Source organism: Podarcis melisellensis (assembly GCF_964234715.1).
Source record: "Podarcis melisellensis genome assembly, chromosome: 11".
In the NCBI taxonomy this organism is placed as follows: Eukaryota; Metazoa; Chordata; class Lepidosauria; order Squamata; family Lacertidae; genus Podarcis; species Podarcis melisellensis.
This window is the reverse complement of record NC_138543.1, coordinates 12,451,078-12,474,506: the sequence shown is the minus strand read 5'-3', so window position 1 is coordinate 12,474,506 and position 23,429 is coordinate 12,451,078. Positions and strand designations below refer to the sequence as shown.

Sequence of the window (23,429 nt, the reverse complement as noted above, 5' to 3'; positions counted from 1 at the left end):
ACCTGCTCTTTAAGTGCTAAATCGGAACAAACGGCAATCCATGGGAAATCTGAAAGCAGCGGGGCAAATGGAAGTGTGAATGAGCCCTTCGTTTCAGGAAGCTAACGAGATTCCCAGTCCTATCTTCAGCTTCTGAGTTTACAGCAAGCATTGCCTGCACCCTCTCAAGCACATCTTTGCAGCTACAAAAGCAAAGCTCAGGAACATTAAAACATAAACTGAAATGTGTAGGCAGCTGAATTTTGCACCTAATACGACAGCCTGAGCATATCAGCATTCCCACAGAACCACAATAGATATAGATCAGGCACAGGCAAACTCGGCCCTCCAGATGTTTTGGGACTACAATTCCCACCATCCCTGAGCAATGGTCCTGTTAGCTAGGGATGATGGGAGTTGCACTCCCAAAACATCTGGAGGGCCGAGTTTGCCTATGCCTGATATAGATGTCCCTGGGCAAATGAAAGTGACATTTCCTGATGACTGGACTTCCAGTTACCTTGCCCGCACTCCCCAATCTACACCACTCACAGATTTCTATGAACCATAGGCAGGGCTTGTATGAACCACAAAATTCATACAAGGAAGGGCTATCACCACAGTCCTAACGCAACTCCCCCCGCCATCCGTGGAATTTCTCGTGATATAAATTGGCCCCGATCAAAGGCAGAGAAACCAGACCAAGGAAAACAAACAGCCAGGAAAAATTGGATAAACAGATGTTTGTTTTTCAAAATCAAAATGTAGACCATATGAAATAATATAAGAGAAGCGTTTTCTGTACATAAATAGGCAATGAAAATAGAAGTTCATTTTTAAAAAAACTGTTTTAAAAAAGTCGTTTTGCATTCATAGGACCTAGTGCTAAGATTTCTGAATCTGATTGTTTGGCATTAGTTTACATTCTGCAGCATTGCTTGATTACAAAGAGATATTCCATTTTTTAAATGTCATGATCCTTGCTATTTGTTGCATTTGAGGTGCTGAAAAGACTCAACTGTTGTACCGTTGCTCATAGGGGAGTTCCTGCAGTCCCATGATCATTTTGGTTGCTGGTCTTTAGGGACACAATTAAGGCAACAAAACCACTTCAGAAAGCTCAGTTTAAGGCTGTGGAATGGATCCAGCACTGTTTAGGGGCAGTGCTTATGCTCAAGACAGTAAATCTAGGGGCCCTTCAGGGTGCTAGGGGAAGGAAATTCAGGGATGCGCCTTCCGCCAGCCAGCTTCTTGTAGCAATAATGCAGGCTATGAGGGCTTATTTAAAATGTGACAAACTATGCATGGGGACCAGTGAAAGGATTCCTGCATAGTGCGTGCTAAATCTGAAGGCTCTTGCTGCATTCCTTGGTTCAGTCACATCTAAGCCTCTCCATGCAAGCAAATCCTGAGATGTGCAGTGCTCACCTGGAGATTTTGAGGGGCAGCAAAAGTATTGCCAAAGGTGATGCCCATCAACTCCTGTGTCTTCCCATGGAAGTACTTTTCAGTAACCTACAAGATGGGACAGTCACACTGGATTGGTCGCTACAGCCTGCAGATACAGTTAAGATTAGTTGCACTGCTGGTGGATAGTTTGTGTATTTTATTTACAGTGGTACCTCGGGTTACATACGCTTCAGGTTACAGACTCCGCGAACCCAGAAATAGTACCTTGGGTTAAGAACTTTGCTTCAGGATGAGAACAGAAATCGTGCAGCAGCGGTGCAGCGGCAGCAGGAGGCCCTTTAGCTAAAGTGGTGCTTCAGGTTAAGAACAGTTTCAGGTTAAGAACAGACCTCCAGAACGAATTAAGTTTTTAACCCGAGGCACCACTGTATTTTGTTACTGTGAAAATTATAGTTCATTTTTTAAAATGTATACTCAGAAGTCAATCAACAAGAATCACTGCTCAAGTATTTCCTTAGATATTGCAGCCTTAAGTTATATAGATCAAGAAAGAGGACGTGATTAGGCTGCTGTTGTGGAACATAGCCTACAGAATAATTAGATTTCTGTGTTCAATAGGACTTAAACAGTGAGGAAGAAGTACTAGCAGAGGAGAAAGCAAGGCTCTTGTTTAGCACATGAACAACACACTACTTCTGCATTTTGCATTGGCAAACACAGTTTACGGCTGAAATCGGCTACTTGAAGCAGGCTCAGGACTCAGTTCCGGTCCAAAATCAATCCCTGTGTTGACTGTCCCAAGGAAAGGTTATGCAAGTGGCAGTATCAAATAAGGCACTGAATATCTCTTAATAGCATTATGGGTATTCTACTGAGAGCAGGAAAAGTCCGTGGGGACAGTCTGCTTGGTTCTCCAGCATTTTTACCAGTCCAACAGCATCAACAGGTTAAAAGCACAATTAATATCCAAAGAACAAGTGCAACCCCACTGGGAAAGCGATTCCTGCAGAAATGCTCTGAAAAGCTGCAAAGGCATCTGTACAGCAGAACTCTTTTCACCGGAGAGCATCTTCATTCTTCATATTTGCCTCCTGCATGGTGTCTCCATTTGCAGCCATTCAGTACACAGTGCTCTTATTGTGCCATGTCATAGTAGAAATTGCGCAGCCTGAACTCCACCGCAGAAAATCCTGGCCGATCATCGACGCTGCAAAAGAAAGACATTTCGTTTTTGTTATAGGCACACACATCCTTTGCTCTCTCCTCATTTAAGTCCAGATGGGCAATTTCCAGACATCATTACCTTCAAGACCAAAAGTGGAGATGGGTTTTGACCACATGTGCAGGTAATGCCACAAAATGTTGCTCCCCAGCAATGTCAAGAAGGTCCTGAGAGGCACTAGGTGGAAGTTTGTGAGGGCAATACAGACATTTAGCCCCTAGTTCCGACTCAGCAACAAACAGCAAGCTGCCTAACACCAGATGAAGCAAGGGAATAATGGCTATGAGAAGAAATGCAGGTAGTTGAAGTAAAACTGCAATTCCTAGCTGCAATGTGAATACAGAGTCTATCCCCTCCACAAAGGGGGTGGGAGCTCTCAAGGAGAACCTTCCTTGAAGAGCACATGCAGAACTGGATCAGCAGCCAATAATGCTCCTTTGTCTTATACAACTTATCTCAGAGATATAGATAGGAGTTTCCCAGAAAACGTACTTAAAGGAGCCCCTAGAACACCATCCCCTGGGATTAGTTTGTTCTGGGTTCCCATGTGACCGAGAACATTTGCTGAGTGATCATCATCTAAGCACCCTACTGCAATAATTTAGGGCACCCCCATCACTGAAGGAAGGGTCTTGTTTGTGAGATGTGCCGAGAACATCGCTGTACATTTGAGGGTTTTTGTTTTTTTTAAAAAACCACCCCTATGTATATTTTTAATCATTTTTTTCATGTTGCACAGCTGTTGTAGCCCAGTGTTCTGCTCAACAAGCTTTTGCCAGTCCGTTTCTGAAAAACACTGTACCAGAAACAATCAGCTGCTATGTAGCTGTGCACAGTGGTTATAAAAAAGTTACGTTATCTCGTCTAAAAGCTATATTGCAATTTGGCTTGCAGGGCATTACTTCTCATTTTCATTACTGTGTTAAGTAGGGCAACAATTATTGTTAATTCACATTTTATTCCTTTGGCTTGAAATGTTCATTGAAGGGCAGTTTGCATCTTTTTATTTCATGGTTTAAAATGCAGGAAAAGCGAAGACAGTGTGGGGAGAGAAAAGCACAAGAAATCCAATATTTTTATCAGAAGAAACACAAATATGATGATGCTTACTCATATGTCCAGCATAATTTCATTAACTCATAGACCTCAGGTGGGCAGTTTTCTGGACATTCCATTCGCTCTCCTCTTTCAATCATCTGAGCAACCTCCCCACCTTTCATTCCCTGCAATAGAATAAGGATTTACTTATTTTTGTCAAACTCAATTATTTAGGGACAAGTGATGCTCTGCAGCAACATGGGGTGTAGAGTGCTCCTTTTCCTGGTTCCAGAATCTTTATTCTGCTCGTGGCTACCAACCCAGATGTGCTTCCTACCCCCACAAGTCCATCAGCACTCTGTGCCCACTGAGCATGCTGAATCTGCGTTTTGCGTTTTGCGTTGGGTAGGCATATTTGTGCTGAATCCCACCTATACTAAATTCTGCGCTGAAGTCTAGGGCAGCTTTCTCTTCTATCCCTGGGGACATTTAAAAATAGATTGTTAGTGGGAACCAGGAAGAGACCGATCCAGACAAGAGAGTTCTTTTTACATTCAGATATGGCTACATATATTTCTCTGTCCTCCTGTTCCAGCCACTCCACTCACCTTTCCTCTCACTTATCCTTTTATTTCTCCTCTCAATCTATCACTAGTTCATGTCACTGAGTTATTATAGGGCTGTTTGGGGTATCCCGCCCCTGTTTGTTTCCGCAATTTTTTAATACTTGAGCATGCATCTGCATGACTCCAAGTCTGCTAGTGGTAAGATCTTGTGTTCCAGTGGTATGGTCTTGGCTACATAAGCACAAGCACAGAAAGACCTGAATCTGTATTTAATGAAGGAAAGCAACATATAAAATGTACCTTGTATGGCTTTTGCCCATAGGAAAAAGCCTCCCACATTAAAACACCAAAACTCCAAACATCGCTCTTGCTCGAAAATTTGAAGAAGTTCATGCATTCTGGAGCATACCACTTGACCGGCCATTTCCCATAATGTTCTGCCTACAGTGGTGCCACACATAAGAGAATATTAGACAAATAATAATAATAATAATAATAATAATAATAATAATAATAATAATTTATTATTTATACCCCGCCCATCTGGCTGGATTTCCCCAGCCACTCCGGGCTGCTTCCAACAAAACACTAAAATACAATATAACATAGCATACAGCAACAAGAGGAAGGAATTATGGTTTTGCAGAGTTTCTAAAGTCCACCCTCTTCTGACACCATCAGAGAGGGAAGGTTAGTCACTGGTGGACCTAGTTTTCCCAGTACTGCATCATGTTGTGAGCCGATGATGTCATCAGTTTGTGTGTATGTGTACACTGATGTGTGGGCAACCTGCTAGAATCTACTGAGCACATATAACATAGCTGTACCTGCAGCCCCCAGGCCCCTGCCTTGCTCAGCTCCCAGCAGTGATGGCTTGCATGTTGTAAATAAAAGTAGTTTTGAGAGTGTTCGTAGCAAAGGAAAGATTCCTTGCAGAGCCATGCCTGCTGCCCTGATCATGTTTTGTGTTGAAGGACAGCTAACAAATTTTAAACTACAGTGCATGCACATCACAGGAAGCCACAGTGACACCATGAGAAGAAATCTCAGTCGAGACAAGTTACAGGGTGAAATAGTACCTTGTAATAATCATTAGAACCAAGGGCTTTGGAAAGTCCAAAGTCACTGATTTTGGCATAATGTTGTGTAACCAGCAGTACGTTTCTCGCAGCTAAATCTCTGTGCACAAAGTTGTTTTCTTCCAAATATTTCATCCCCATGGAAACTTGATGAACCAGCTCAATGATATTCTTTTCTGCGACATCTCTGAAAAACCAGAACTAGTTTACTACTTTAGCAATTTGTAGTAAATTTTCATTCCTTGTTATTCCATTCCACTTATTTTGTTGGTAATTACCGTAACTAGTTGTTCCTGGATTTTGCTTGTGTGGAATCCAATGTAGACCTGCTCTTTCTTTCCTGTCCCTTAAAGCCTTCCCCCCATGAGCTAAAAATCTGTTTCCAAGGGTTAGCAAACTATCCAGAAAATATTTTGACGGCATGTGTCCTTTTGCTTCCAGTCAGAAACAGACCCTTTGCTTTCATGTGAGTGAAGGGGAGACAAATATCTCATAACTAACTAAATACTTATGTTACCAATCCATTATGTGCTTACACTTTTCAAGAACGAAGGGATCCCATCTCAAAGGGATCCATACTGGAGAACAAACAGTAATGATGTACTCAACTCTTTTAGAGCACATCTTCACCTTTTGACTGAATTTCACAAATGTGATGGGAAAGTAGAACTTCTTTTTTACAAACCAGTAGTAAATGTGCTCTTGGAGAAAATAAAGCTTTGGAAAACTACTCAAGCTAGTGATTAGTCCATCAGTTTTGCCTATTAACATACAATAATTCAATAAATAATACGGACGGCCAATTTACCTGTGTTTTATCAGATATTTATTTAAGGGGCCAAGTTCAGCCATTTCCATTACCAACATCCAGGACTCGGCCTCACATATGCCTATCATTCGGACAATATATGGGTTATCCAGCTGTTGCATAACATTTGCTTCTCTCAGCAGTTCATCTTTTAAGGAGGGGTCGTTGCTTTCGTTCTTGAGAATTTTCACAGCCACTGTCTTCTTTCCCCTGAAAAGAAACCACCAGGAAACCTACATTATATGCTGTGGCTGGCTCAAAGTTTTCTTGTCTGTTTGCCATGTGCTCAATCTATCCAGTTTCTGCTTCCAAATGCGGCTGCATGCAACACCTCAGAGGAGAAACAGGCAACATTGCATTGCATAATTCATGCACTCTAAGTCCTTCTAAAGCAAAAGCTATGAAGCAAAATATACGGGCACAAATATGGTAAATTGGTTTCTTTCCCACTGATGGGGAAAAGGGAGCATTCCTGGGGGTGGATTGTTGTTGGTGGTATAAGCACTTAAAATTGATATATTCTGGTCAAAGGCACAAGTTCTTGTTGTCAAAGAAGAAAAGGAAAGCTTTGCTGTTTGGTGCTTATGTATCAAAACAGGTCAAAGACCCAAAGTTATGAAAACATACTGTATTGTATTCAGGAAGCGTATTTAAAAGGGAATAAACACGACATGCATAGGGCAATGAGCAACGCACACACGACGGAACACTGTTAGTCTGTTTCAACAAGTGAATCTTTTGAAAACACTTCCCAATGGCATTAAGGTTTAAAAGCAGGCAGAAATTCAGCAAGTGAAGTCTTTTTTTAGTATGGTAATACAATTATGGGGAAAGCTCCTCTAGTTCACATAAGATGCAGGTCAGACATTTTATTAATTATGTGTGGCCTGGTTCATCCATCCACCTTACCCCCAACAGGGGATAAAATTTGTACATGATACAAAATGTATACAAATGTGTGCCTTCTTGTGTCACTGAGGCAGAGAATCTATGCAATCTAACTACTGATTTTCTTTAGGGAAAACAATGTATGGGATCACACATTAAAAGCTTTCGCTTTTTAAAATTACTGAGTGAAAAGGACTTAATATACCCTTAATGTTAAAAAGGCCACCCCAAAATAAAACATTATGGATTGTAGAAAAATAAATCATAGTTATTTTATGGAACATACTCTGGTGCCAAATCATCTTCTCTAACCTGGTGATCTGCAGGCAAGGCTTATGGGAGGTGTTGTCTAAAATATCCAGAAGACAACAGTTGCGGGAGGCTGTGTACATGATGAAGGAGGCATGGCAGTGCCACCCTCTTGGCACTGGAAGTGCTTCTGCTTGCTGCAACGGGGTGTAGGTGAGTTCAAGGGAGCTCTGAGATGGTGGTGTCAGTACACACACCTTTGGGATGCCAACCTGGAGGTCCCCCCTGACCTGGCTGTCATACCCCACTCCATCCTGGTCACCTGTGCTACTGATACAGGTAAAGGTAAAAGGTAAAGGACCCCTGGATGGTTAAGTCCAGTCAAATGGTGACTATGGGGTTGCAGCGCACATCTTGCTTTCAGGCCGAGGGAGCTGGCATTTCTCTGTGGACAGCTTTCCGGGTCATGTAGCCACCATGACGAAACCACTTCTGGCTCAACGGGACACCGTGACGGAAACCAGAGTGCATGAAAACGCCGTTTACCTTCCCGCCACAGCGGTACCTATTTATCTACTTGCACTGGTGTGCTTTCAAACTGCTAGGTTGGCAGGAGCTGGGGCAGAGCAACAGGAGCGCACCCCCTTGCAGGGATTTGAACTGCTGACCTTCTGATGGCAAGCCCAAGAGGCTCAATGGTTTAGACCAGAGCACCACCTGCATCCCTCTACAGATATAAGAAGGCAGGGCAGGTCCTTCTCTCTCTCTCATGGGCTTCTATTGATTGAGGCAAAGGAAGTCTGGTCCAGGGCTTAAGAACAGCAGTATCATCGAAGGAATATGACAAATAAAATAAAATAATAGTCAAGAGGGAAGGATGGTAAGATGACAGCATTTCAAAACTTACTTTTTCATTTCATAGGTGCCCTTTTTCACAGTGCCAAAATTACCAGAACCAAGTTCGTGGTCTTCCAGGACCAGCAGACTTCGGTCCAGGGTGACGTTTTTAGTTTTTATCTCTTCTGGGTCTGCATATGGACTCTCGTAGACCTCTGTGTCCATGGGCAACCTCTGATCTCCTGGGTGTTGAACAGCAGAACAGGTTTAGCTTTTTCTGGCACACAAATGTTTCTGTGCTCCCTGCCTGTCAAATGTTAGTACTCTGCCTGCTTTCTCATCCATTTTACCTCCTATGTGGTGCAATATGCTGGCAGCAATCCCTGCCGCTATTTGGCAAGCCTCTTTCATTTCCGGACTTCCCTCATTGATATCCAGTTCTGCAGCAAAGACTTTTATGTCAAGTCCTCCTCCCAGACTCAATTTAGCTGCACTTCCATTGCCGACTAACTCCTACCTTATCCCACCTTCAGTTCCCATTTGTCAGCTCTTCTCTCCAATCTCCCCCTGCTGTGCTGCTTAACAGGCACCTGTTTGGCTTTCATCTGAATAATGGCTTTCCTAAAATTTCACACGGGCATCATGGGGTTTTGTACTTTTCTCAGCAGAAGGGGTTCTGAGAGGAGCTGGGTTTCACTCAAAATGCTGTGTACCTTTTCAAGTAGCATATCCTCTCACACACCCTTGCTAAACATTGCTAAACTGGAATTTATTTACAGTTTAGAAGAGAAAATAAATGCCTTTCCATGGGTACCAGCCCTCACCAGTGACAAGGGCTGTACCAAATTGAAACAGGACGTTTCTCAGTTTCTCTCTGAATTACTGGGTCAATTGCATGAATTTCTAGTTGCCGTTATTTCTCTCCAGCAATATCAGCATCTGAAAGTAGCGGTACTTAGAATCACCTTACAAATCTTACAATTTCAATTTGTAAACTGCTTGGAGATCCTTTTGATCAAGTCGTTTATGAATTTTCTAAGTCAGTAAGTAAGTAAGTACAGATAGCTGCAAAGATGTAGATTGGTGACAAATATACCGTATTTTTCTGTGTATAAGACTAGGTTTTTCCGCTGGGTTAAATCTGAATCACCCAAAATAGGGGGCATCTTATACATGGGGGCGTCTTATAGACGGAAAAATACGGTACTTGTTCTAAATAGGAAAAGCGTTTCCAGGATTTTTTTCTTTCTTTCAAAAAAAGGTTTCTGCATTATGAATGGTCACAATTACTCAGGTTTCTATCACTCTCCATGTTTAGTGCCTCAAATATTCTACAGAAAAGTCTGTCCAGTGCAAAATAAGAAGGAAACTTGGGGAACAACTATTATCAAAAGAGAACTGATTTCAATTGCCTACCTTGCTTTACGCGTGGCGGCCCATAAGGGTTATCTGAGAAAGCGGCAGATGGTAATGATGTTGTTGATGTTCTAAAAGGTAATCCAGAATCATCATTCCGGACAGGTAAAGGTGGCTGTGGCACACAAACAGATTTTTCCATTAGTACATATTTGGGGTATTAAAGAGAGCGTGATAAGAAAAATTAAGCAATGAAAGATAAAGGCAATGAAAGCATGAGTAAAGAAAGCGAGCGAAGCTTACCTAGATCTTCAGATTGTTTCTTGCATATCTGTGTCAGCAAGGTAAGAGACATGCTGCTAAAGCAGAAAAGGATTCTGGCAAGTATTTCGGAGAACTTCCTGATGAGGGAATTAACTAATGCAGGCATAGGCAAACTCGGCCCTCCAGATGTTTTGGGACTACAACCCCCATCACCCCTGACCACTGGTCCTGTTAGCTAGGGATGATGGGAGTTGTAGTCCCAAAACATCTGGAGGGCCGAGTTTGCCTATGCCTGAACTAATGGCTTTGTGTTCAAATGAGAACTCAATAGCAAATAAAGTTGGTCTTTTTCAAAAAAAAACCCACATCTGCTTAATCTGGAGCTGCTCAGTCTTATTCTTCCAATCAGTATTATGCTTTTAATGGATTCCCTTTGATGGCATATGCAGCATATAAACAGGTCTCCCGCAAACTCTGAATCGGTAAGCTTGAGAGTGAGCCCAGCTTGACACATTTACCAACATTTGAAATGAAAGTGGCAGACATAGGTTCATCCCACAAACCATTTCCACCCTCTCCAGATGTTTGCTATTGTGCTGAGAACTCACTCATCTATGTCTCTGGCCCTTTTCAGCGTAAGTCAACAAAAGGGCAATACTAAATGACTGAAACGCACCTTACATTTTATTCTGTCTGCAACTAGTGCCGACAGTTGGAGGGCACTCAGGTCAAACAGGTGAAATTCCCAGAGTTCTGGTGTCTGGAAAAGTTCTGCCACCTGTATCTGTGCTTACCTAGTTTTCTCCCATTAAAGGTCAATGCATTCTTGAGCCAGGAATACCTGTGGGTAGATTGTGTACAGCAAGCACACTTTGCCAACCCGGTACCCTCCAGATGTTTTGGTCCACAACTGTCATCAGCCCAGCCAGCATGGGAACTGTAGTCCAAAATATCTGGAAGTTACCAGGTTGCCAAAGGCTGGTGTATAGGAAAAAAATGCATTGTGGGACTCAGCGCCATGTCTATGTTTAAAAGCAACATGTACACTCTGGGCCTTTCTGCTGGTAAGGTTGTTGAGCTGATCTTTTAAATATTTACTCTGTAAATTTTGATGGGATTGCAGCGGAATGAGTCCAGGGCTTGTGTCACTCAGTGTAACTTGCAAAGAACAGAGATCCTGAAAACAATTTTGGTGTTGTCTATCAGCCTTACTCTTGTTTAGATTCCTGCATCTCTACCAATCAGTAACACTATTAAAGATGCCTGGGTGAAGAAAGAATGTAGTGTTTAAGAAAAGACTGATTTAAAGGGAAGTCATGTCATCAGACAAATCAACTCTATTCTCTCCGCAAAGCAAGCAATTGTATCCTAAACATTTTTACTCAGAAGTAAGTCTCTAAACACTATAGTACAAGTGCACATCTTCTGGAATAACTATAAAAAGTGCATGCATATATTATTTCTTATGTATCCTGTTAATATATGGAATTGGGAAATTGTTTCTGAGTCACTGGAACAATACATTTAAAGGGGATAAGTAGTGAGCAAAACATAGATATGAGATTCCCAACTGACACTCGTTTCATACTTTGGTACTTGCACTTGCTAGGGAAGATGCAAACTCTTGACTTTCAACAAAACAGAAAAACACCAAGACAGGAACTGTGGAATATCTGTGCTTCCTGCCCTCTCAATATTTTTAAATTTTGTCCTAAGCCTTTTTGCCAACTAAGTAGGGCTAAACCAGTTTAAATGTTTGGAGATTTACTTTTAAATACGAGGTTTGTTCATATCATAATTTATTCGGACTAGCATGAAGGAGATAAGAAGTGAAAATTCACAGAGAGAACTGATCTGGGATAACTCACACAAAAACTAAGATTTAAAACGAAACTATAAATATTGTTTCACTGAAACATAAAGGCAGTTTTCAAAGATGCACCCACACATGTGATACTAGCTTGTTTTCAACTCCATTCTACCAAACTGATCTCATTATTATTACAGTTATGAATATTATGGCACAGCATGTTGGCAACAAATAAAATGCAATCACTTCTTTTACATAGCTAAATTTGAGCCATGGGTTAATTATATTAGGCCAGAAGTAGAAGCTGAAGAAAGTTGCCAAATGTGCGCAGAGCGTTAGCAGCAAGGCATGGAGCCAAATCATTGAAAAGAGCTGTAAGTGAGCTTCATGAGGGTAAGTCCTTCCACACATTTGCAAATTTACAAAACACCATGTTTATGCACCTTTTTGCTTCCCGGCTTTGGGAAAGTGTATGACTTGATTCTGGTGAAAATTCCACCTGTTGACCAAGTCTAGAAACCGTAAAGGATATCAAAAGGATAAATAAGTGTATCAGAAAAAGTAAGAAATATTTCACACACATATTTATTTTCTTTAGTCATCTACAATAGTGGTTTCCAAACTTTCTACTGAGAATAGGACTTGGTTGTGAACTTTTGCATTTTTAGCCAGGATTCACATACAAAGACCTTCACTTTTGCCCTGTACGCATCCTTTCTAATATGCAACGCCAGACTGTAAACCAAATATTTCTTTTTTTAAAAAATGAAAGCACCTTCATTCTCTTCAGCCCAGTTCATCCATGTAAGCAACTCAACCCAACTCAAAAGAGACTGCTCCACTTTGCAATCTGTTTGTACAATGTATTTGTCCTCCTGCATGCATCCAGGAGTTATCACCATATTGTGCTAAACTGCAACAAGTGAAGGTTTGTACTGTAAAAGATGCTAGAAGCGCAGCTGTGTTTCAAGTGACCACCCATGAATTGGGTGTAAAGGAGAGAGAAGGGGTGTGGCAATTTGAATAAGTGAACAAACTTTTAAAATGCATCTCCATTCAGTTTGAAGTCAAAGCTTTGCCTCCTTCAGCACTGAGACGAACGTTGACGAGAAAAGCTTTATCATACAAGACAGAGCAGGAATTTTCAAAAAGGCTCAGTGCTTGAGACCATGAGTTTTCATTTCTCGTGTTCTGGTTCCTATCACTTACTCTCCAAATGGCTTTTATGGCCCTCTGTAATGTCCTTGCTTCTATACCATTTAAGAAATGTTCCCGTTATTTTTTCTCCAGCCAGTTCTCCTATCTTGCTTTCTCTCACTATCTACTCTAGTCCTTGTCAACACATTCAAATCCCTTGTGTAACTGAATTTTTGGAAGAACAATGATTGCAGAGCAAGCAAATACCTGCAGAACATCTTAATTTAAATTATTGTGATTTTATAATTGTATTTTCTCATATCCAAATTTGGACTGTTGTGGCAGAGAATACATCATACACTGTACAAAGTGAAACAAGAGTAGAAGCCAATTGGTGCCACTCCATGGATGCAAAATATGGCTCAGTCAATAGCACAGGAAAGAAGGTTTATCTTGGTGATTCTTCCCAATGCCCTTCCCTAACCTGCTCTGGAAGTTTGGAGTAATTCCCATACTTTCTACTGTGGAACAACACCAACTGGAGTCCACCCACTGCAGACTGGAATACATGATATTTTCACCCCAAAATACTTCTTATGAAGAATCAAAAGCCAGAGCAAAAAAATCAATCCACATAATGTCTAATGCTATTGCATGTAAAACACACAAATATATCTGAACATTATAGCAAATGTTCATATATTAAGAAACTCAAAAAGTGAAAATTAACCATCCTTGAACTTTATTTTATTATTAAAAACCACCATAAGTGCTTTTCATCAGCACAATTTTCTTACCTTGCTGAAATTAGGCCTATGATCCGGTGGGGTGAATACACCTAAGATAATGAGGTACGCTAATTACTATTGCTGCTTTTATCAAAATACATTTCGGGGGGTGGGGAGAGACAGGAGAAGAACACTCTCAAGGGAATAAATATGCAAACATCAGTGTAGCTGTGTCATAAGAAATGAAATTACTGAACTAACAAGAAATGAACGCAGGAATCAGCCTTATACAGACTCAAGAGCACAGCTGCACCCAGCTCAAAGTCATCTTGCATTGATTAGCTGTGGCTCCCCAGTGTTTCAGAGAAGGGTCTCTCCCTGGACTGAACATGCCAGGGACTGAACAAGTAACTTTCTGCATGCTCTACCACTGGGCTATGGCCCTTCCCCTGAGAAGATGGCACAATACGGGTCTTCCCTGGGCAAAGTGCCGGGACATGGAGCTTTAAAGCACAGATCAGCACCAGCATGACGCAAAAGGAATTTTGGATGAGCCCCAAGTGACTCTGAGGTTGCAGCAACCTGATAAATATAGTCTTACTCGAGGAAAAAGCTAAGGTGTAAACCCTACACAAATTCAGAGTGGAGTCCCTAAGGCAATTGGATGGCACCTTGTATGCCTTCTTTTGGCAACTCCTGCAGCCAAACTGGTATCAAACATATTGCTCTGCTTTCCTTTGGAGTATTATTAGCAAGGCTGAGAGGGCGGTCTTGTCATCTGGGAAGCCCAGGACCTCCAGACACACTGTCTAGGCTTGTGCCACCAGGAGGTCCCTTCCGTGCTACAAACACAGCAGTTTGACTTCATTCATGGAGATCGATGGATGCCAGCAACTATCCATGCTATGCTCTGCTGTTATTAAGCCCCAAGACTTGAAAGGGTGTCCCTGATGCAAGGCGCAGCACTAAAAGGGAATTTAAAAGAGATTCCGAGAAAGCCCTGGCCCGCTTGCTTAACACAGGGTGTTGCTGCTTTACACATTTGAACTGCTACAGGTAATGTAAGATTGGGCAACCTATGGCTGCAAATCTGTTTGAAACTCTGGAGAGCCACTGCGGACAACAATGGGCTAGACTGACTAATGGCCTGACCTCCTTGTCCCTTATACACAGATCAATCATTATACCAATAAAAGCTAAATGAATGAGTATACATGGATCAATCACTGCAATCATCTGGAGAAGCCCTCCTGACAGTCCCACAGTTCATATATTTTTTCAGCTTCCGCATTTATTAAGACTTTTGGTGTAGTGGCACCAGTAATTTGGGAGACCGTTCCTACTGGAATCATACAGGTACCTACAATTCCAATATCCTATCAACCTGCTGAAACCTTTTTTGATTTACCAAGTGTTTTTAGAAAATTTATTGGATTCAGTTATGTATTTTACGCTCTTATAATTTTATGGATGATTTTCATGTACACCACCACGGGGACTCAAATTCTACATTTTAAAAATAAACCCAGTCACTCACCATTTTTCAAGTTAGGATTTGGAACTGGATCTGTGATGATTCTTAGAAGTCCATCTGCTTTGTAGGAATAATGTTCCACTAGCTATCATGAGAAGAAAACAAATAAGAAAGAATAGACTAGAAGGCAGGAGAAATAACAAGCTACTGAACTGCTACAGTGGCTTAGGGCCAGACATTTAGCTAATCATTTCTAGTTAATATGTAAAATCCAGCCACCTGTCCTGCTGCCCTCTATGGGTTCTCTGGTCCTCAGGTTCAAATATTTCATTTTGTTTCCCCACTTCTGAAGCCAGTAATTTTATCCCCGGGCAGCTCCACTTTCTCATTAGCCATTAGTCATTAAGTTATCGTGGCACCTGCTCCCCTTAGGTCAATTTTGTGGTGAGCAAAATACTGTAGCGTAGGGGTGGCCAGGAGATTTTACCATGAGCCACAGAAGAATTTATATGAATGGAGACCTTTGTGAAGAGATTCTGGCTGTGCCCCCTGGAAAAGAGTTCATTTTGCAGGAAGGACACAATCGGGTCACCGATTAGCACTCATTAGCTAAGGATCCCATGCCATACTTCAAACATGACAATGTCCACAGTAGCCCTGTTCACACGTTGCCTGCATGTAGACCATACCTGTTTTGATGATGGTGTGTGGCAGCAATTTTAGCCAAGCCCCCAGGTCTTTTTCCTGTAACAAATCTATCTTGTGTGCACTGCCTGCTGAAAAATTCAAATGCATGACCACTATTCATTTGCAGGGCTTTCCATGTTTGGGGCCCCTGTGCAACTGGGTATTCCGACTTCATATAGTCCCTATATGAGTAGTGTCTTATGCACTGGAATGGTTGTTGCAGAATAAGATCAGACAAGGGTGATACTGAAGCCTGGTCCTGCTCTGCAAACACAGATATATCCTACATGTGAATGCACTATCTCCACTCAAGAAATGTCATATTTAACTTCCAAACACATATGATACATCTTGCTTACAGTGATGCAAAAGCAAGTGGTATGTACTTTGGATTCAAAATTCAGTCCTTATCATGCCTGTGCCACTTCAGAAATTCAAACCCCTTCCTCTCCCTCTCTTTCATACAGACAGCCCAATAACAGAGAACAATAGAGTACTAGGCAGTATCTCATATGTGCTAGGACTCATTAGGTCTCAACCATGTCTTCAAATACCCTCAGCCCTATAACTTATGAATGTTCCTCTGGACATGTGCAGAGCTCATTTCTCTCGTTAGTTCACAACACGTTACCCATCCTCTCCAACCACATTAGAATTAAAGAACCAGGTTTACAGAGCAAAAGACTTGACAATTTCCCCCGCTTTTGACCACAGTTGGTAGGACCAGTATTATTTGAAAAGTGCAATACTGAACATTTCATTAATGAATACTACTACTATTAATAATAATTGGGAGCCAAGACCGAGGGTGGTTTCCTCAATTAAAAAGAAGTGATAATGGAAAATGTTCAACTAACTTTTACATCCTCTTTTGGTACTTATATATTAACATGTAAGGAACAACTTGCACACCTCCCCAGCAGAAAGATGTGTATGCTCAAAAAAAAAGGTCCAAAGTTCACATATTCCCTTAGGGAAGTGATGGCCAAACTTGGCCCTCCAGCTGTTTTGGGACTACAACTCCCATCATCCCTAGCTAACTGGACCAGTGCTCAGGGATGATGGGAACTGTAGTCCTAAAACAGCTGGAGGGCCATGTTTGGCCATCACTGCCGTAGGGAAACAGACACCATTTTGCCTTTCCCATGATACACTAGAATTATGAAAACTGAGTGTACAAATCACTCATGCATTTGCTGTTGCTATTCCTTTGTAGAAAACTCACCTGAAAATAATGGCAGACCCTACACACTGACTCAAGCATCATGGATCCAAGCCCAATGTACACTGAACTGATACCAAGTACATGTATAACATCCTGAAAATCTTGAATTCATACTTGTAACAAAACTGCATTCAAAAAGAGAACATTTCTGCCAATTTGAGATTTTTTTGTTATTTGTATTGACTCAAAACAGAGGGGGGGGGAGGGAATAAAGGCAACAACAGATGTCTCATAATGCAATCCTAAATTTATATTCCCTTATGGCACATAGTGTTTCAGAGAGGGCATAACAAAAATGGAATTTCACTGTCTTTCTATAACTCTGCTATTTTCATGAATAAATTAGATGATTTGGGATTTCCTGCAATTTGCTCAACAACAACCGTAGCCCAAATTAACCTATTTTTTTCTAAGGAAGATCTAAACAGCTCATATTAACCAAGGTAAGCGTTATCCTCCCATACTTTTGCCCACAATGGAAAACAGGAAAATATGTGATTTTGCATAACACATTTAATCTATAGACCCATGGCAAAGCAAAACTCCTGTTGTCTATGCTGTCAATATGCAAACATAACAGACAGCTCAGTGAGTGACACTTGACAAACCTGGCAGAGTGTGTCAAATTTCTTTCCCTCTGGGATTGAGAGTTTCCCCCTCTTGTCCTTCTCAATACGATAATGTACCACCTTTCCTTCATTGAGCAGACAGAGAGCATAGGATCCCTGATTCTCCTTTTCCCTGATTCTGCAAAGAAAATAAATAAATAAACAAAGGAACAATTTTCAAACTGCAGAGAGTCATTCTTACGTAAACAAATATGAGGCTAATTCTTCTCCACTGTTATTAGCTGTGTAAAGCTCTCATCATATTTTCTATGGTCTTCAGAATTACTTTTGTCACCCACAACTTGTCTAATAGCTGCTGGAGACAATAGTGCTGTACTATCCACCCACCCCCAGACCCCAAACTAGTAGCCAAAGTACAGCTGTTTTCCCAACTGAGATTCGACAGACTGAGCAGTATCCAGAAAAACAGCCATGTGAACTGACTGGTGCAGTTACCCAGACCATTTCGTAAGGATTATTGGGTTCCTTAATTCTCATAATAATCCCAATTATTATAAAATAATAATACTTCAGAATATTACTCTGTCATAAAACAATACCTTCCTAGCTCCTTAATATTCCTTGGGAAGTTTTAAATGTTTGATGTTTTATCGTGTTTTTAATATTCAGTTGGGAGCCGCCCAGAGTGGCGGGGTATAAATAATAAAATTTTATTATTATTATTAACAGGCACTAATATCTACAAGTTCTCACTTCCCTGCAAGTTACACAAAGGTCCCCCCAAGTGTGGCTTGAATTTATTTTTTACAGAAAACATCACACCCTTAAAAGTCAGGATTTCCATTTATGTCTACTACAGCAGTCCTTCATTTTAAAAACAACTGGCTTCCAAAGTGAAGGACAGATGTAATGTGGTAGGAAGAGCAAATCTATTGGCTTATCATACTTCTTTTATGCCACAGCCTGGGGTGGTAGTGGGGAGAGAGGCAGAACAACTAATGTGATTTTGCCTAGTCCAAGCTACATGGGTGAGTCGGATTTTCCAGTTCCTGAATTACTAGAACACTGTGCACTTCTTGGCCTATCTATAAATAGGTTACGTAGCTGTTAACAGAAATAAAGGCAACCATGCATTACAAATGTTGTTATCACAGGACATAGTCAGATAAAAGAGGAGAGAAACCCCAAAATATAAAAAGTGAATGAAATATGGGACGGGGATTCGCTTAATTTGTTCCACCACAAAGAAATTCAGGGCCTTTAATGCCTGTCATGAGCAACAGTGTGGTAGCGACCAAACAGTATTTACAAGAGCAGTAAATTCTGCTTTTTGAGTAGACTTAGGTAAGATCTCTCTGTCTTTATAAAATTTGGGTTTGCACACAGTCAAATCAACAATCTTACCCCAAGATCATTGGGTTTGAATATACCCAACAACCGACAGGGATTAGGACTTGAGATAATAAAACAGTGGAAAGTGCTTGGAACAATTAATGTTTCCAGTATGCTGAAGAACACCACATCACCTTTGCCTCTCATAGAAAAATAGTTATAAAGTTGGTTAATAACAGTTAAAGTATAATCCACTGTTAGCTTAACAATGCTATTTTGAAAAAAACACTATCCCATATCCATAACAAGAAAAAAGGGGAGTCAATTCAATATTCCATAAATAAGTTACGATGTCTCGGCAAATAAGCCAATAAATGCTGCTTCCAGGAAGGCAAGGCCAGATGGAAATATAGATGAGTAAAGATAAATATACTTGGCAAACTTTGGTATTGTTAGAAATAATGACTCTACTACTTAGTCTTCCTACTGCAGTTCAGGTTGTCGGCATTAAGCCTCTAGAAATTGCAAGAAAAACATGTTTACTTACAAAAATTTCCCATTGGTCCTTGTGCCCAGAAGAACACGCTGTTCTGATTCCTCCCGAGTTATTATCCCATGGAACCAAGGCATTCTCAAATGTGCTGTTGTAGCAATCAATTTCTCTAACTGTGGTTTCTGACTAATAATCGCTTGCTCAAGGGCATGGCCCTGCACAGTAGGGGAAAATGGGGGAAAGTTGTAAGAATACAAAATAAGCAGTTCCAGAAGTTGAGCTAAGTGCTGGGCATATCCAGAGTATTTTGTCTGTGTGTGTGTGTGTTTGGCAGGTAGGCAACATTTTAAGCTATATTAAGCAAAACACTTTTTTTCTGTATATCTCATGGGTAGGCAAACTAAGGCCCGGGGGCCGGATCCAGCCCAATCGCCTTCTAAATCTGGCCCGCGGACGGTCCAGGAATCAGCGTGTTTTACATGAGTAGAATGTGTGCTTTAAAAAAAAATGCATCTCTGGGTCATATGCATCTATGCATCTGCATCTATGCATCTGAGGGGCATAGGAATTCATTCATTTTCTTTCTCCAAAATATAGTCTCCCCCGCCGCAAGGACTGAGGGACAGTGGACTGGCTCCCTCCCTGCTGAAAAAGTTTGCTAACCCCTGGTATATCTGTTTATTAAAAAAACTGTACAATTAGTAGTAGAATAGGCTACAATACTTCAAAAGGCACATTTTAGAAGGCAAAAATAAAATGTCAAATAATCCAACAGATTTCATAAAAGACTGACCCATGCAAGAAAACACAGCACCCTAAAATCTACCCTGTGCTTTTGTGACAGTAAATTTGATCACTACATGGAACTGGAAAACTTAAAGTAGTCTCCACTCCAACCCCAACCCCTGCCTGAATAGTGCTGGCAAGAATGGTATTTTTCTTTAGCTGGGGAATTTTGCCATTCATGCTCACAGTGCTTGGGTGCCATTGCAAAAGTGTGAGGTTTCACTTCTTTTCTTATTCTCCTTCACACATCTCCATACTCACCAGGTGCCAAATGCAAAACAGAAAAACACAGGAGAACTAAACTTACATGCAAGTTCCACGTCCGTTTCACATAATCCCTAATTAGATTTTCCTTCAAGTCCTCAAACTGGCTTGTTTTTGGTTCCACTCCTGGTGGTCGATGACACGGTTTCTTGAGCAGGCAAACAAGACCATCAACTTCATCCGAGTGGTAGTTAATGAGTTCTATAGGACTCCTGTGGGACTTTCCTCCTGTAATGGCGTAAGAGCCACTCATTTCCCTCTCAATGGTATAATGATAAACTTTACCACCGTGAACCATGGACAAAGCAAAGCTACCCAGATAGTTGCGGCTCTGTCGCAGGAGATACAGTCCATTGCTCAGCCCCCCTTGCATCAGGTAGTCTTCAGCTTCTTCACGTGTGATGTTGCCAAAGAAAAAGCCGAGGTGACTAACAGGATTAGCACTTGCCATTTTTTCCTTTCACTTCTTAGTTCTTTATAGTGATTATTTTGTACCTGTAAGGAAAGAAGAAATTGGCTGAAGAAATGTGACTTCATATTAAAGTATATCACCTTGAGGGCCACATTTGGGATGCACACAACACAATGTGAGCCCCATATGTAGCCAAAAGGATGCAATGCTAAACTACAGGGAATATATATTTTGGTGATTCTTTTACCCTTCATTCCGTGAATTGTGTCCATGTTGATGAAGAGCCATAGTTCTGACTATTCTCCTACAAATCTGTTTGCCCCACTGCCATGGACTCAACTAGACCAGAATCATTTCCCTATTAATAGGTGGGAGACAATGGGGGGAAATACAGTGGTACCCCGGGTTACAGATGCTTCGGGTTCTAGACTCTGCTCAGCCAGAAATAGTACCTCGTGTTAAGAACTTTGCTTCAGGATGAGAACAGAAATCGTGCTCCGGTGGTGCGGCAGCAGTGGGAGGCCCCATTAGCTAAAGTGGTACCTCAGGTTAAGAACAGTTTCACGTTAAGAACGGACCTCCAGAACGAATTAAGTTCTTAACCCGAGGTACCACTGTACAACCTTCAGATTACTTTTATTTTCTTATCTTGAGATACCCTTGGTTGTAGGTGAGATTTAATCCTGAAAACATACAAGTTAACTTGGCTAATTCAACACAGGTGGAAGTGATGCTTGGATTATATGGGTGGCATATGGAGAAGTATTCCAATGAACTAAACATATTATCATATTGCAGATGTATGGCTGAGATGAGAGCTTGTGGCTCTTCTAAGGCCATGTTCATAGTTGAGGAGATTTGAATCAGGGATTTCCTGGCTCACACGCTTACCCATTGCTCTGCCTATTTCAGCAGAACTGAGACTTTTTGCCTATACCACTTACAGCTCAAACATACATGCTAGGTTTGCTACCACAAGTGCAACTGCCTTTTAAATCTTTCTAACTGCTGCTGAATTACAGGAAAGTCCATGTTTGCTTATCATACTGCAGCCCTGGTCTATGGTTAGACCAAAAAAACCATCTTATAAGCTTTGTTGCTTGTGTTATTCTCCACCCACTACTCTAGGTTTTTTTTCTAGATTGCAATGCACTTTGATTATGCTTTTTAAAATTATTTTCATGTTACACAGGAAGCCACAAATGCTCAGCTCCTCAGCATTTAAGTATTTGTATCTCTCTAGCTGAAAGCGTCTAACCTGCCTTTCTGTTTCCTTCTGTGGCTAGTGGACATTCAAAAGTTGCCTACTTTAACCAAAAGACACTTTTTAATCAGTGTGCAAGAAAATGAGTGGAAGATAAGAGAGACAAGCACAGAACTATTGATCAATGAAACACCTTTCCCTCAGCAAAAACCAAGATATAGAAACACTAACTTAAATATATATATATAAGGGAAGTAACTGAGAATGAGACATATAAAACAAGTGCCTAGCTTCTAGTCTCTAGTGAAACTGAGAATGAAAGGTACACCGGACCTTCCCTGTTTCCAAAATCAGAACTGTTTCAATGACTGACAGATCAAGAGAGGGTCTGATAATAAAGCATCAAACATTTAAAAATTCCCGATACAAGACTGCCTTCAGATGTCTTCTAAAAGTTGTGTAGTTCTGTATTTCCTTGATATCTGAAGGGAGGGCGTTCCTCAGGGAGGTCACCACTACCAAGAAGGCCCTCTGCCTGGTTCCCTGTAGCTTCACTTCTCACAGTGAGGGAACCACCAGAAGGCCCTTGGAGGTGCACCTCAGTGTCCATGCTGAACAACAGGGGTGGAGACGCTCCTTCAGGTATACTCTGTCAAGGCCATTTAGGGCTTTAAAGATTAGGTGGCTGACAAGTGATTTCTTTCTTCTCACCTGGCAGGTGAGTTGCCACTGCTACCTTGCTGCTGTTCTGTGAGCTGAAATCTTAAATACTCTGAGATATGATGCTGTTTCCTTTCCATGTGTATTATGCAGAAAAAGAAATGGGAGCCATTTCTTTTCCCGTAGAAGGTTCCTGGAAAGGAAGCTGATTTCATTCTTTCCCAACAAGCGGCATTTGAAGCTTCGTTCTGCAGTGCAGGCATGAGCTGGCAGTGGCAGCTCAGCTTTTGGCTCTCCTCTGGCTTAATTAGGCAAAAAAAGAAGGAAGGTAGATTTGCCTTTGCCTGCCTCATCCCATATGCCCAGTATTGGGTGCATGGAAAGAGGGTACCATCCCAGGAAGCCCTTGAAATACAGGACCCCTGGCCAAATGACAATCTTCTTTTTAATTCAATAGAAAAAGTTAAATGTTTCTCCAGGAATGTTAGAGCCCCCGAGAATTTCAACGGTATCTCTTTGAATCCCAAGTTGTGTAAAATGATGGAATTTGGGGGGCATATTTTCCATATTACTTATGTCCAGACAGCAGAAGGATCTGCTGGGAGGCATTATCAGACTTGCTGGTGTCAAAAAGCTCTATGGGTGCTGCTACCTTGTTGGAAATGGATGCAGGTTTAGATGCTGACAGCACTGTATTATGGGTTCCTGGGCTCTGTTTATGTGTGTGGAGACTCTGCTTTCTACATGCTGCTCATGAACTAAGGCTTCTCTCATTTTCAAGTGACATTTCAGTTTACCAGCCACTCACTTAACTGAACTGTACAAAAGAAGAAAACCCCCCAACCCCAACCCATGATTTAGCACGATGCAAGGGAAGAAAGCTGAATAGTTATACATCTGCAAGTGTGTGAAAATGTAAAACTGGTATCTCTAGGAAGTGGTACATGTACAT

At 41.4% G+C, this 23,429-nt stretch overlaps 1 protein-coding gene across 3 annotated transcripts in view; it reads right to left on the bottom strand.

The window, feature by feature from the left end:
• Positions 1-703: 703 nt before the first annotated feature.
• SYK (spleen associated tyrosine kinase) overlaps positions 704-23,429 on the bottom strand; it is a 36,475-nt gene continuing 13,749 nt past the window's right edge. For 2 of the 3 annotated variants that reach the window (XM_081930596.1, XM_081930597.1), the window contains exons 2-14: positions 20,245-20,696; positions 19,206-19,366; positions 17,366-17,504; positions 14,909-14,990; positions 13,441-13,481; positions 11,950-12,018; positions 9,493-9,607; positions 8,147-8,318; positions 6,103-6,312; positions 5,295-5,481; positions 4,516-4,656; positions 3,722-3,834; positions 704-2,596 (exon numbers count right to left, since the gene is read on the bottom strand). In XM_081930596.1, coding sequence (XP_081786722.1) covers positions 2,524-2,596; positions 3,722-3,834; positions 4,516-4,656; positions 5,295-5,481; positions 6,103-6,312; positions 8,147-8,318; positions 9,493-9,607; positions 11,950-12,018; positions 13,441-13,481; positions 14,909-14,990; positions 17,366-17,504; positions 19,206-19,366; positions 20,245-20,652 — 1,911 coding nt within the window. In that variant the 5' untranslated portion in view covers positions 20,653-20,696 and the 3' untranslated portion in view covers positions 704-2,523. The remainder of the gene's footprint in view (positions 2,597-3,721; positions 3,835-4,515; positions 4,657-5,294; positions 5,482-6,102; positions 6,313-8,146; positions 8,319-9,492; positions 9,608-11,949; positions 12,019-13,440; positions 13,482-14,908; positions 14,991-17,365; positions 17,505-19,205; positions 19,367-20,244; positions 20,697-23,429) is intronic. The other variant, XM_081930598.1, reaches the window with a different exon arrangement.